The 15939-nt window shown below is 43.1% G+C and overlaps 1 protein-coding gene across 2 annotated transcripts in view; it reads right to left on the reverse strand.

Annotated features, from left to right (window-relative positions):
- NT5DC3 (5'-nucleotidase domain containing 3) overlaps positions 1-15939 on the reverse strand; it is a 95320-nt gene that overhangs the window by 52909 nt on the left and 26472 nt on the right. For both annotated transcript variants that reach the window (XM_075344718.1, XM_075344717.1), the window contains exons 5-6: positions 7320-7410; positions 5394-5531 (exon numbers count right to left, since the gene is read on the reverse strand). In XM_075344718.1, coding sequence (XP_075200833.1) covers positions 5394-5531; positions 7320-7410 — 229 coding nt within the window. The remainder of the gene's footprint in view (positions 1-5393; positions 5532-7319; positions 7411-15939) is intronic.

The following is a 15939-nucleotide window of genomic DNA, read 5'->3' on the forward strand; positions in this document are numbered from 1 at the left end:
TTATAATTTAAATAAAATTAGCTATTTTGAGCATGATTTAATCATGATATATTTGTTATCATTTTTCCCGTTATTTTCATACTGTTTGAATGTTTAAACTTTATTTAGCATTGTATTTGTAATCAAAACGCATCTGACTTTAAGCAATGGTAACGCAGGTAAAAAGCGCTAAAAACGCGGCTAAAAACGAGGTAAAAAACACACGTATTTACCGCGATTTTGTGGTCAAAAGCAACTTTGGCAAAAGCAATTTCTGCCAGAGGATGCGTTTAGAACTGCAACTAGGACGACGTAAAGTGCGGACATAGCCTAAGACAGTCATGGCGAACCTTTTACAGGCCGAGTGCCCAAACTGTAGCCCTAAACCCAATTTTTTTTCCGAAGTGCCAACCAATCCTATTATATAAAGAATTGATTTTAATCTTACCTTTGCCGTCTTCTCTTCAGCAGGGCTATCACGCTCATGCTTACCACACATTGAAGCTGAGCCCCTGCCCTTTCCAGACACAGCAGTTGGATTGATCTTTCTGGAAAAATTTGCAGCATATTAGACAGAGATTTTAGCCTGGAATGCAATCAGATGTCACCCTGTAATCCACATCTACATTTCAAAGTCTGAACATCTCGAAATACCATAAAGACGTACGAGTGGCTCCACTCCCCTTTCATTGTGTAGTTCTGTCCCCTTCCTGGCCACTTCCTGGTAAACATGTCCCCCATCCTGATATAGATTTCCTACATTCTGGTATATTTGTCCCCATCATGGCCCCATCCTGGTAAATGTCCTCCATCCTGGTAAATGTTACCCATTCTTACATGTTCCCCCATGCTGGTAAATGTACCCCATCCTGACATATTGCCCATCCTTGTAAATGTTCCCCCATCCCGGCATGTACCCCATTCCTGGTAAAATGTTCCCAATCCTGGTTAATTTACCCCATCCAGGTAAATGTACCCCTTCTTGGTAAATGTACCCTATCGTGGCATGTTTCCTCCATCCTGGCATGCATGTTTCCTCCATCCTGGCATGCATGTTTCCTCCATCCTGGCATGCATGTTTCCCCCCCATCCTGGCATGCATGTCATCCCCCCCCCCCATCCTGGCATGCATGTCATCCCCCCCCCATGCTGGCATGCATGTTCTCCCCACCCCATGCTGCCATGTGTGTTCTCCCACCCCATGCTGCCATGTGCGTTCCCCCACCCTGCCATGTGCATTCCCCCACCCCACGCTGTCATGTGCATTCCCCCACCCCCACCCTGGCATGTGCGTTCCCCCACCCCCACGCTGCCATGTGCATTCCCCCACCCCCACCCCACGCTGCCATGTGCGTTCCCCCACGCTGCCATGTGCGTTCCCCCTCTCCCACCCCACGCTGGCGCTGCCGCACACGAGTTATAAAAAAAAAAAAAAAAAAAAAAAAAAAAGCGCAACACACAACTTACCTGCATACGCTCCCCCGCTGCGCGCTGCTGTGTCTTCAGTTCCCACGCGGCCAGCAGACGGCGCTGGCGCTGCTCTGACGCTCCTCCGTCTCCTAGGCAACACACTGCAGCCTGGGGGAGGAGGAGTGTCAGAGCGGAGGAGAAAGGTCTCCTCCGCTCCAACACAGATTTGAACTGCCGGCGCGACTGCACTAGCAGATCAAAGCTGCAGCATCGGGCGACAGCACGCATGCCACCAGAATGGGCTCAGCGTGCCCCTGGTGGCACGCGTGCCATAGGTTCGCCATCACTGGCCTAAGAGTTGTCCAAGAGCCCAGGACCACCTGTAGAGAGCTTTTTATAACCATGATGACTAAATGGTAAAAAAAAAAAAAAAAAAAAAAAAACACCCACAACCTGTAATTCTGGAGTTCATTTCTTGTAATACAGTTTACAGATCAGATTAATTTAATATTTTGATAGATTGAACATTTCTGAACGCACCAATTCCAAATGTGTATTTATTTTTTTTTCCAACGGAACAAAAAGGAGTATGATTTGAACATGTGTATGTAGGCTTTTTCCCTTCACCTTTTATTGTATTTATAAGTCCCCACATGGGACATGAAGCTGCAATCATCCCATCGCCTGTGCTATACAGAGCAGTGCATCAGTCCTACTCTGTATAGCAAAAAAAAAAAATTATATATCTACTTTTTTCCCCCACTATCTCCTATGAATGCCTGCTCGCAGGAAGATTGTAATGTCAGGCACAGGGGTCATCAGCTGAACCACAGATGTCGGGACAAACTATTGGAGCCCCACAGTCACGTGATGAAGCATGTCAATGACCCCACCCATCATTGCCTCCTGTCTGTGCGTGTTAAATGCAGCTGTCAGAGACTAACAGTGGTATTTAAATGGTTAACTGCTGTTGGAGGCACTTGATGACTGATTAAATCAGCGGTCAAGGGCCAGGAAAGATGCGAGCACAACACAACCGATGACAAATATACTTCACTGGTCATTAAGACATTAAATATTTGGCCTGTCAACTTATGAGACCAGCAATGAAGCAGTTAAATAGAGCAGTTGCATGCTATCGATTGGCAGGTTTTGGGCTTTTTTTTTTTGTTTTTTTACAGGTACATCAATGTCATCGGACATGAAGGGGTTAAAGTTTGTGCAACAAGATTTCAACACACCTGTGAAATACTGAGAGAATATAGTCCGGTCAGATGAGACCAGAGCTGAACTCTTTGGATGCTATAACACACACCATGTTTGGAGGCCAAAAGGCATTGGATGAAACCCCCAAAGACACCATATCAACAGTGAAGTTTGGAGGTACAAATATTGTGTGGGGATATTTTTCAGCAAACGACATGGGCAAACTTCATCATTGAAGGATAAACTGATAAATGTACCTAACATTCTTGATAAAAATCTGCTGCCATTTACCAGGATTCTGATGAAATGAGGGTAGACCTTTCAGAAAGACAATGATCCCAAACACACAGCCAAGGAAGTGCTATATTGATTTCAGAGAAAGAAAACAAAGCTGCTAGAATGGCCAATCACCAGACCTGAATCCAATAGAAAATTTATGGAAGGAACTAAAGCTCAGAGTTCCTTGAAGGAGCCCATAGAAACGTCAGGATTTAAAGACTGTTGTATGGAAGAATGGACCAAAAGTCACATCTGAGCAATGCATGCAACCATTTTCTCCATACAGGAGGCATGTTGAAGCGGTCATCACCAACAAATGCTTTTTTGCGATATAGCAAAATTTTTCAATAAGCGTGTTCAATACATGTGCTATGATGTTTCATTATTATACATAACTTGAATTTATGGACATCTATGGTTTGATTTCTTTGCCTATGTGGATTGGATTGATTATTACCAACATCAGCTGAGAAATTAACAAAAATAACCCCTTTAGAAATATACTTACCAGAAAATTGGTGAAGTGTTCAATACATATTTCACTCGCTGTACATTCTTTTCAATGATGCACACCTGTGTTCTTGTATGCACTTTCATTGCAAATATATACACATATATATTATATATAAAATATACACACATACATACACTGTATGTACACACACACACACACACAATATATATCTATATACACACTTACATAGTACAGACCAAAAGTTTGGACACACCTTTGCATTCAAAGAGTTTTCTTTATTTTCAGGACTCTGAAAATTGTAGATTTCACATTGAAGGCATCAGAACTATGAATTAACACATGTGGAATGAAATACTTAACAAATTAAATGAAATTAACCAAAAAGTGTGAAACAACTGAAAATATGTCTTATATTCTAGGTTCTTCAAAGTAGCCACCTTTTGCTTTGATTACTGCTTTGCACACTCTTGGCATTCTCTTGATGAACTTCTAGAGGTAGTCACCGGAAATGGTTCTCACTTCACAGGTGTGCCCTGTCAGGTTTAAGAAGTGGGATTTCTTGCCTTATAAATGGGGTTGGGACCATCAGTTGTGTTGTGCAGACGTCTGGTGGATACACAGTTGATAGTCCTACTGAATAGACTGTCAAATTGTATTATGGCAAGAAAAAAGCAGCCAAGTAAAGAAAAATGAGTGGCCATCATTACTTTAAGAAATGAAGGTCAGTCAGTCCTAAAAATTGTGAAAACTTTGAAAGTGTCCCCAAGTGCAGTGGCAAAAACCATCAAACGCTACAAAGAAACTGGCTCACATGAGGACTAGCCCAGGAAAGGAAGACCAAGAGTCACCTCTGCTGCGGAGGATAAGTTTATCCGAGTCACCAGCCTCACAAATCACAGGTTAACAGCAGCTCAGATTAGAGACCAGGTCAATGCCACACACAGTTCTATCAGCAGACACATCTCTAGAACAACTGTTAAAAGGAGACTTTGTGCAGCAGGCCTTCATGGTAAAACAGTTGCTAGGAAACCACTGCCAAGGACAGGCAACAAGCAGAAGAGACTTGTTTGGGCTAAAGAACACAAGGAATGGACATTAGACCAGTGGAAATCTGTGCGTTGGTCTGATGAATCCAAATTTGAGATCTTTGGATCCAACCACCGTGTCTTTGTGCGACGCAAAAAGGTGAACGAATGGACTCTACATGCCTGGTTCCCACTGTGAAGCATGGAGGAGGAGGTGTGATGGTGTGGGGGTGCTTTGCTGGTGACACTGTTGGGGATGTATTCAAAATTGAAAGGCACACTGAACCAGCATGGCTACCACAGCATCTTGCAGCGGCATGCTATTTCATCCGGTTTGCGTTTAGTTGGACCATCATTTATTTTTCAACAGGACAATGACCCCAAACACACCTCCAGGCTGTGTAAGGGCTATTTGACTAAGAAGGAGAGTGATGGGGTGCTACACCAGATGACCTGGCCTCCACAATAGAATACAGAATATAAACAGATATTTTTAGTTGTTTCACACTTTTTTGTAAATGTACAATTTTAAGTCATGAAAATAAAGAAAACTCTTTGAATGAAAAAGGTGTGACCAAACTACTTTTGGTCTGTAGTGTGTGTGAGTGTGAGTGTGAGTGATATATATATATATATATATATATATATATATATATATATATACATACATACATACATACATACATACATACATACATACATACATACATACATACATACATACATACATACATACATACATACATACATACATACATACATACATACATACATACATACATACATACATACATACATACATACATACATACATACATACATACATACATACATACATACATACATACATACATATATATATATATATATATATATATATATATATATATATATACACACATACACTATGGTTTTCCAGTCATATTGTTATTGTTATTACTCATTAAAATAAGTGTGCATTTTTTATTACTCAACCAACCGCCATTGCATAGGTTTCTATGGACATATTTATTACATACCTTTACATCTTTATATAAATGCACAGGCTCATAATCAATGTTGTTTTTTAGGAAATAGTCATTCACACAGGACAGCAGAGTCATCTCTGGTAAGGAGAATATGTCCATAAATTGCTTCAAAGTGTTCCCTTCTGAGCTCTGTAAAGACAATGGGGCACATTTGTGATCTACCCCTAACCATATGTAGAGTACTGATTAGATCATACATACTAGATTGTGTCAATAGAAATTCAAGATCAGGTCTAGTTCTCGTGGCCCTTATGATCTACAATGCATTTTATTTTTCTATTGGATTTCTATGGCCAGCTCAGACAATAAACAAATGCATTAATAATCACTAAAGTTTAAGGAAAGTCTGTCAACCAGTATAAACTAGGCACATAGGGGCTTTCAATCAAGCAAAAAAAAAGATAAAAAAATAAAATAAATATTGGCCCTTTAAAATGTTTTGTTCAAATTGAATAAACTGTAAGTGTAATATACTAATTCGGGTGCTCGGTGCCCCATCTCAATGGCTAGCCAGCTCAATGCACTGACTGGTGGTTGGAGAGAAAGCTATAGCAAGCACTGTCAACCACCAGTGAGGCAGAACTGAGCAGGAGCCTCGTGGCCGTGCCAAGGGTGCACCGATCACTCTTGGTTGGGGACGTGCGGTTTTTAAAAGGGGATAGATCCCCTAATAGGCTAGGTGCCTAGTTTATACTGTCAGTTTGGCTGGACAAATTCCCTTTAAGGCGGCTTTCACACCTCCGGTTTTAGCAGAGCCGGCCAATCCGGCTCAAACCTATGCAACAGATGCGGCGACAATACCGCATCCTTTGCATAAGTTTTTTTTACATGCGGCCTGTCCGGTTTTTGCCGCTTGCGGCACGCTACTGAGCATGCGCAAAGGGAAAAAAAAAAAACGCATGCGGCGGCCGGATGCGGTTGTTGCCGCAGGACGCCGCATGCAGCATCCATAGGCATGCATTGCAAATCGCGCCGCATCGGCCGGATGCGGCGCGATGCGTTTTTTTTTTTGCCGGACAAAAAAAAAAAAAAAAAAAAATACGTACCAGGCAACGTTCCATCCGGCCGCCGCATCGGCTAAATCTGCTACATGCGGCAAAAAACGGACGGAACGCAAGCCCATGCGGCACAAATAAGTCTATGCAAAACAAACAAAAAAAAAAAACACGGTTGCGTCTTTTCTGCAAAGCGCTGGATTGTGCCGCACAGGAAAAAACGGATGTGTGAAAGCAGCCTAAGGCTATGTGCACACACACACACACACACACACACACACCGCAGTGTGCGCACAACATTTTTTTTTAAAACCCATAGGATTTGCTGAGGAATTGACTGTAGCAATGTTACTGTTTTATCGCATACATACGCAGACCCTTTAAAATCAATGGCTCTGTGCACACAGTGATTTTTCATTGACAAGTTTCCGCGTGGCGTACACGTCTGTGCGCTCTGCACGGAGACAAGTCAGTTTTTTTCTGGCATCGCTGATGTCCCACGGACCACACTATGGTGTGATACATGAAACACGTACCAGAAAAATGACATACATTTAAAATAAAAAGTTTTTTATACTCACCTTCTCCAGCGCTGCTGTCTCCTGTTTCCAGGTCGGCTCATTATTCTCATGAATATGCAGTTATGCACCCGGAAATAGCTGCAGCAGTGAGATACACAGCGGCTGGACACAGGAGAGCAGGAGATATCAGCACCACGGATAGCAGGAGTGTGGACAGGTGAGTAGACCTCTGTGTATTATCACGGATAGCACACTGAGAGCACACGTGTGCCAAAATCACGGCACACGGAGGGACATATGGAGCTTTAACACATCAGTGAAAAGAGTTGTTTTTACTGATGTGTGAAAGTGGTCTAATACAGATATAGTTCTATAGAAAGAAGTTTATTAATAAAGTTCACCTTTCCATAAAAGTCGCTCATCTGTTCCAGGGGTACATGGGAACCTTGATACATTTCAATGACCTCAGAATCTGGTACTACATCAAAACCTCTGAAAAACAGTGAAAAAATAATTAGGATTACACACAGGATTGCAGAATGCACTAGGTAGGAATAGAATAGGCAAGTTCCAGGAAAGTGAGATCTGTACATTTAATGCTTTTAGCTGGAAGCAAACAGGTTGCCATTACAGCTTATAAATGGGAATTGGTGGAAAGTGCAGTTAGGGTCCTTTGGTTACAAAACTGCCACCGAGACTATGAAGTGGGAAAAATCTGGACAGAGAACCTGAGAACGCCATTAAGGTAGGTTCACGCAGATATGGATGTGCAGACATGGGAAAAATGCTATTGCGAGTCTACTGTCCACAGCATCATCTACTAATCCCTGTATAATACTAACATTTTAGCTCATGGACCTCTTTTTAGCACGTTACAAAATTGAGAATATCCGCTTGTCAACAAAGTCACATTGTACAGTAATTCCTAGTTAATAAAATTCTGTGAATACAGCAGCCTCAATTCGCAGTTATGGAGTATATAATACTAATAGGGGTGAGGAATTACCAGATGTAATGGAAGCTAGTGGGCTAGTAGAAACAGTGATCGGGCTGGAGCTCCACTATATATGCAGACCTCTCAACTGTCAAAGAAGGGAAGGAGGGACAGAGTATGGGGCGCATAGCGGTGATTTTAGGCCATGCCTCAACCACACCCAGTCACACCCATATCCACTCCACTTATTCAGCACTGACCATCACATTGTTTTATAAAACAAAAAAAATGTATTTACAAGTTATGAATTATATTCTTAATGCAAACATGGTAGTATTTCTTTTAAATTAGAATTTTGTAGCTTAAAATATTCTAGTTTAAAGCAGATCTGTCCCCTAAAGCGACACTATATAAAGGCTTCACATTATATAACAGGTCTACTCTATTATTAAAGATATTTCATCTAAGATTTTGTTTAAAAGAAGCAATTAGAGAATACTGTAAACTAATCGTTCTACTTGTCTGCTGAAATCATGGGAAGCACTTCCCTCACTTCTATCCATAGTGAGGTGAAATGCAGCTGCAGAATCACCAGCTGGAGCCGTCCGTGATAGCGCTGAGCCGGCACAGATCAGCACCGGGCAGAGCAGGCAGGTAGTCAAAGGGAACCTGTCAGGTGCAATATGCACCCAGAACCACGAGCAGGTCTGGGTGTATATTGCTAATCCCTGCCTAACTGTCCCTGTACACACTAGCATAGATAAAGGGATCTATAGAAAAAAATATTTCCAAGGCCCTGTGCGCATGCTGCGTTTTTTTACTGCGGTTTTGCGGGCAGCCAAGACCCAGCAAGGCTGAACTGGCCGGGCAGCCAGGACCCAGCAAAGCTGAACTGGCCGGGCAGCCAGGACCCAGCAAAGCTGAACTGGCCGGGCAGCCAGGACCCAGCAAAGCTGAACTGGCCGGGCAGCCAGGACCCAGCAAGGCTGAACAGGGCGGGCAGCCAGGACCCAGCAAGGCTGAACAGGGCGGGCAGCCAGGACCCAGCAAGGCTGAACAGGGCGGGCAGCCAGGACCCAGCAAGGCTGAACAGGGCGGGCAGCCAGGACCCAGCAAGGCTGAACAGGGCGGGCAGCCAGGACCCAGCAAAGCTGAACAGGGCGGGCAGCCAGGACCCAGCAAAGCTGAACAGGGCGGGCAGCCAGGACCCATCAAAGCTGAACAGGGCGGGCAGCCAGGACCCAGCAAAGCTGAACAGGGCGGGCAGCCAGGACCCAGCAAAGCTGAACAGGGCGGGCACCCAGGACCCAGCAAAGCTGAACAGGGCGGGCACCCAGGACCCAGCAAAGCTGAACAGGGCGGGCACCCAGGAGCGAGCAACTCTGCTCTGCCAGACAGGAGACCATGCGATCGATAAGCTAATAAAAGCTGTGGCCGATGCTTCTATCTCTGCCAATTACTGGACAAGTGCTGTGCAGGAGAGAAAACAAGTGGTGATTACACTGTCTTCTCCTCAATGTCCTACTTTCCCATGTGTCTGAAGCAGTGAAAAGCAAACAAACATACAGGTAGTCAGAAGGAAAAAAAAAAAAAAAAAAAAAGCTAGAAAGAAGCGCACAGGCTTAAATGCTGGGGAGGATTCATACATGAGCACCAGCACAGAGTCAGTAGTTTCATGTAGTGCGCTCGGCTCTGTCTGTACTGCTCGCGTTAAGGAATTGCTCACATGGACATGAGGGAGAAACATGAGGCGAGGAGAGAGTGCGAGGGTGGAGTCTGAAAGGCGGAGTGGGACATATAGGTCACGGCCGGTACATGGGGCAGAGTCTCAAAATCAGGACAGTCCCACTATATCTGGGACGGTTGGGAGCTATGCTATTATAACATAGGTGATAACCATGAGAAGCATATTGAGCCAATAATGGAAAAATTTAGTTTGTTTTTATTATGAAATACTTCGGGTCATAACCATAAGAATACTAATTCTTGCATGACACCATTACTAACAAACCGTAAAAAAAAAAAAAAATTACAAATAACCTCTCTTTCTGCATAATTTTACAAACTTTTTATATACAGTGTGTCCATCCATATCCTGTCCACCGCCATTAACTTGAGAACTGCGGCAGCTATAGGCATAGAAGTGGTGTCTAGGTATAGTAAAGTAGCCATGCGCTACGCAATGAAACCACCTATAGTGCCACGTTGCGAAAAACAATGGCGCTAGCATTTGTATCTCGAAAACGGAATGAGAGAGAGGAAAAAAAAAAAAAAAAAAAGTGAATTAAAAAAAGTTGTAGGGCATCATCAATTCAATACAAATCGACACCTTGCATACAGACATGCTATGATTAGAATGTGTAAAACTCACAAGGCTGCGGACGTGAAGCGATACCTCATGGAGACCTTCCTACAAGTCATAGGGTATGGTGGCTGCGGGGAGTGGCCTCCACGCTCACCTGACCTAACCCCATTGGACTTGTTTCTGTGAGGTCATATCAAACAGCAGGTGTATGCGACCCCTCCACCAACATTGCAGGACCTTCGATGACGTATTACAGATGGTTGTGCTAATGTATCACCTACCATATTGCACAACGTGCAGCAAGATACAGTATACTGTCCAGAGTCCAGATGTGCATTGCAGCTGACAGTGGCCACTTTGAGCATCAAAGTTAAATGAGCGCCATATGCGTCACCAGCATTCAACGTTTTGGGGGGGGGGGGGGTCATGGGTTTAATATAGCATGTCTGTATGCAAGGTGTCGATTCGTATTGAATTGATGATGCCCTACAATTTTCTTAGTTCACTTTTGCCCTCTCTCTCTCGTTCCGTTTTCGAGATAAAAATGCTAACTCTGTTTTCCACCAGGTGGCACTATAGGTGGTTTCATTGCGTGGCGCATGACTACTTTACTATACCTAGACACCACTTCTATGCCTATAGCTGCCGCCGTTCTCAAGTTAATGGCAGTGGACAGGATATGGGTGGACACACTGTTTTTAAAAGGGTAATATGTTAGATTCTTGCTGCTGGATCAAGGACAGTATGAATCCGAACCTGGCTGCGCAACTGCAGGTACGCATGTATTAATCTGGACTACTACTTATCCTTGTACTTCACACGTTGCTTGACAGGTCTCTCTATGTATACACATGTGGAGAGACTAGTCAGCTAACTATCAAGGATTTCAAAAGGTTTTCACTGCAGTGTCATAGCTCTTCAGAATAAGTCACTGTACCTGGCTGTCATTGTACAGTCAGACTGATCCATTCTGCCTGTGGTATCAACAACATGAATCTAATGACAGATTGCCTTTAATAATAACATTCTGCAAAGAAGTAAAACGCAAGATGCAACATTCTTAAAGGAAAATTCATATGTAGTTTTATAAATTTGGAGTTCAATATTTTAGGTCTTTGGCACCAATTCCACACACCAGTCATGAGGGGTGTTCAGGAATAAAATGTGCCACGTTCATTAAGGCAAACACCGTTAATGAATTTGGCGCATCTTAGTTTTGTGTAGCTTGTTAGACACAGTACTCCAGTCAGGGACTGAAGTAATATTTCTGGTTAATTTTCACAAAGCAGCTGGGACCACTGTCACCAAGAAAACCCATTGGTAACACATTACGCCGCAATATATTAAAATCCTGCAGTACCCGCTAAGTCCCTCTGCTCAAGAAGGCACATGTGCAGCCGGCCGATCTGAAGTTTACCAATGAACACCTGGATGATTCTGAGAGTAATTGGGAGAAGGTGCTGTGGTCAGATGAGAGAAAAATTGAGCTGTTTGGCCTTAACTCGCCATGTTTGGAGGAAGAGAAATGTTGCCTATGACCCACAGAACACCATTCCCACTGTCAAGCTTGGAGGTGGAAACATGATGCTTTGGGGTGTTTCTCTGCTAAGAGCACAGGACTACTTCACCGCATCAATGGGACAATGGATGGAGCCATGTACCGTAAACTCCAGAGTGACAACCTCCTTCCCTCCACAAAGATATTAAAAATGGGTGGGTCTTCCAGCGCAACAATGACCCAAAATATACAGCCAAGGCAACAAAGACATATTAAAGTCATGGAGTGGCCTAGCCAGTCTCCAGATCTTAATCCTATAGAAAACTTATGGAGGGAGCTGCAGCTCCGAGTGACAGATTCAAAATCTTAATGATTTAGAGATGATCAGAAAAGAGGAGCGGACCAAAATTCCACCTTACGTGCGCAAAGCTTATCATCAACTACAAAAAACATGTCTCACTGCTGTACTTGCCAACAAGAGTTTTGTCAAAGTATTAAGTCTTGTTCTCCAGAGATTATATATAGATAGATAGATAGATATATATATATATTTTCACACATATATACATATACGCACACACACACACACACACACACACACACACACACCGTATTTTTTGGACTGCACCGGACCATAAGACGCACCCTGGTTTTTAGAGGAGGAAAATAGGAAGATAAAATTTTAAGCATGGTGGTCATGACACACTTATGGGCCGAGGATCTGCTGCTGACACTGTTATGGGGGTAATTTCCCCAAATTCTCTACAAAAGGTACCCCAACCTGGTAATGATCCTCCTGCCTTACATATACAGTATATGTCCCTCATGATGGTATAGCCCACATCCTCCAGTCAGTGCTGGCAGCAGCGCCGCTGGAGTGTGGAGCCGGCTACGATCCCTGCAGCACCGCGATGTCCTCCTGTCTGTGCCGGCGGCTGCGTGTGGATACGTGCGTACAGCGATGACGTCATCGCTGTGCGTACCGCTAGTCTCCACACAGCCACCGCCGGCACAGACAGGAGGACATCACAGTGCTGCAGGGATCGTGGCCGGTGAGTATACTGATTCACTGCACCCCGCGCTGATGATGCGCAGGGGGCAGTGAATACAGCCGCACATGATCACTCCAGGCTGTAGTTGCCAGGGGTGAACACGCAGGCCGGCCGTTTATCCCTCGCCCATCATCCCGCCCACCTGTCAGCGCCGGCTTCAGCAGTGAGAGATGATGGGCGTGCATATTAAATGAGCGGGTCCACATGGCCACGGCAGGCGCTGTTGCAGCCTGCTTGTGCCCCCAATGACCAGCTCCACCTCAGCACCCTCATTCCCCGCAGCCCTACATTCAGACTATAAGACGCACCCCCCCACTTTCCCCCCCAACATATGGGGGGGGGGGAAAAAGTGCGTCTTATAGTCAGAAAAATACGGTATTATATATTATCTATATATCACACACACACACACCTCAAAAGTTTAGGTTCACCCAGAAAATGTCTTTTTTTTTTTTCTTTCATGGAAAAAAGAAAAATAGAATCACACTTATCAAATGAGTTGCATAATGAATAGAAAATATAGCCCAGAGTACATTGAAGGAGAAATTGTTTCAAATAAAAAAAAAAAAATAAAAAAAAAAAAATATATAGATTATTTCTAACCTCGTCAAATTTTGCTTTTGTCAAAGAATGCTCCCTTTGCAGCAATTCCAGCTTTGCAGCCCTTTGGCACTCTAGCTGTTAATTTCCTGCGGTAATCTGGAGATATTTCACCCCATGCTTCCCTTCGCCTCTCACAAGTTGGATTGGCTTGATGGGCACTTTTTGCGTACCATACGGTGAAGCTGCTCCCACAACAGCTCAATAGGGTTGAGATCTGGTGACTGGGCTGCCACTCCATTACACACAGAATACCAGCTGCCTGCTTCTTCCCTAAATAGTTCATGCATAATTTGGAGTTGTGCTTTGGGTCATTGTCCTGTTGTAGGATGAAATTGGCTCCAATCAAATGCTGTCCACAGGGTATGGCATGGCGTTGCAAAATGGAGTGATAGCCTTCCTTATTCAAAATTCCTATTACATTGTACAACTCTCCCACTTTACCAGCACCAAAGCATCCCCAGGCCATCACATTGCCTCCACCATGCTTGACAGATGGCGTCAGGCACTCTTCCAGCATCTTTTCAGTTGTTCTGCATCTCCCAAATGCTCTTCTGTGTGATCCAAACACCTCAAACTTTGATTCGTCGGTCCATAACACTTTTTTTCCAATCTTCCTCTGTCCAATGTCTGTGTTCTTTTGCCCATATTAATCTGTTCCTTTTAGTAACCAGTCTCAGATATGGCTTTTTCTTTGCCACTCTGCCCTGAAGGTCAGCATCCTAGAGTCACCTCTTCACTGTAGACGTTGACACTAGCGTTTTGTGGGTACTATTTAATGAAGCTGACAGTTGAGGACCTGTGAGGCGTCGATTTCTCAAACTAGAGACTCTAATTTACTGGTTTTGTTGCTCAGTTGTGCCTCCTCCTTTTCTTTCTACTCTGCTTAGAGCCGGTTTGTGCTCTCCTCTGAAGGGAGTAGTACACACTATTGTTTCTTGGCAATTTCTCCCATGGAATATCCTTCATTTCTAAGAACAAGAATAGACTGTCGAGTTTCACATGAAAGTTCTCTTTTTCTGACCATTTGAGAGTTTAATGGAACCAACAAATGTAATGCTCCAGATTCTCAACTAGCTCAAAGGAAGGTCAGTTTTATAGCTTCTCTAATCAGCAAAACGGTTTTCAGCTGTGCTAACATACTTGCACAAGGGTTTAAGGGATTTCTAAACATTCATTAGCCTTCTAAAACAGTTAGCAAACACAATGTACCATTATAACACTGGAGAGGTGGTTGTTGGAAATGGGCCTCTAAACACCCATAACTGATTAAAGCAAGACAGAAAACCGTACATGTACAACAAATAGAGTACGTAGTGTGTAAGTATATAGAGTATACTGAGTGCATGGGTTAGGAGTCAGTACAGACCAAGTGAATTATAAATCAAAACCAAATCACAACAGGTCATAATAATTTTTATTATTAAAACGTGACAGAAATTGGTTACAGAAAAAAGGGGGAGTCACCACACGTAAAAAAAAAAAAAAAAGTGGGGAGTCTATATATTACACACCAAAGGGTTAGTTCAGAATTAAAAAAAAATTATAAATTAAAGAACTTTGCAAAAAATATACAATACAACAAATTCAGTGTATATCAAAATGTATATAAAGTGCATGGTGTCAAATAGATTACTATGGTAAAAAATATATTTCAGCAAGGAAAATCTTAATCACAATGGTGTAACAAATAAACACCACCTAGGGTGCTTAAAACAACATAGGTACATCTCCCCAGGGGACTAGATTTCAATAGCTATAGAGCAAGGACTAAAAAGTAACTTTTAAATATTCATTCTAAAAAAAAAAAAAAAAAAAAAAAAAAAACAAACAACAAAGTGCAGTGCAATAAACTACAAACATGAAATTTGGATAGATCTCACCCGATTTTCCTCCATCAATAGATCATACACCACTGGATAAACAGACGAAAGAAGGGTCGACAATTCAGGAACCAATATTGGTTTCTCCTAACCCCTGTCGTTAGGTGGTCCCATTGGCCATAGGCACACATGTTTGAAGTTATATGTGTGTACATACCTGCCACTGCAGGCTGTACTTCCCCCTTCTCCCCTGATGAACTCTCGGTTTTAACCTGAGGGAAACGCGTTGGGAGGGTCTGCTTCTTGTTGGGGTAGCTTACCATACTTGGGTGCTGTCCTTGTAAGGGCGTAAGTAACTGAATGGTGCACGACAGGGGTTAGGAAAAACCAATAAGCACAATGGGTTAAACGCTCTGTAGATAAGGAGTCAATAGAAGGAAAGAAGCCAGACTAATACAGTGGTGGCTCAGGGTGTCAAAGACTGTAGAATAAAGTAAGAAATGCAGTAAGTAGAGTCTAGTACAATACTTGTGTTCCTGCTGATATGAGTAAGTGTGTATAATGCCTACTCCTCGACACGCACGTTTCGAAGTCACCTCTGATGAAGGTGATGCCCATTCATTGAAAAGAAGGTGGTGTAAAAAAAAAAAAAAAAAAGAAATATTTTATAAGTTCGATATTTTTCCTAATTTCCCTATTCTTAAACACTAGGGGGAGCAACTGCTGAAAACCAAGTGTAAAACTAGCTCACATTACAACTGCAGTAAAAGTGGGCGGAGTCTGCTCTTCTGTGTCTGATGTCATACCTC

Source organism: Anomaloglossus baeobatrachus, chromosome 4 (genome assembly GCF_048569485.1).
Source record: "Anomaloglossus baeobatrachus isolate aAnoBae1 chromosome 4, aAnoBae1.hap1, whole genome shotgun sequence".
NCBI classification, from domain to species: Eukaryota; Metazoa; Chordata; class Amphibia; order Anura; family Aromobatidae; genus Anomaloglossus; species Anomaloglossus baeobatrachus.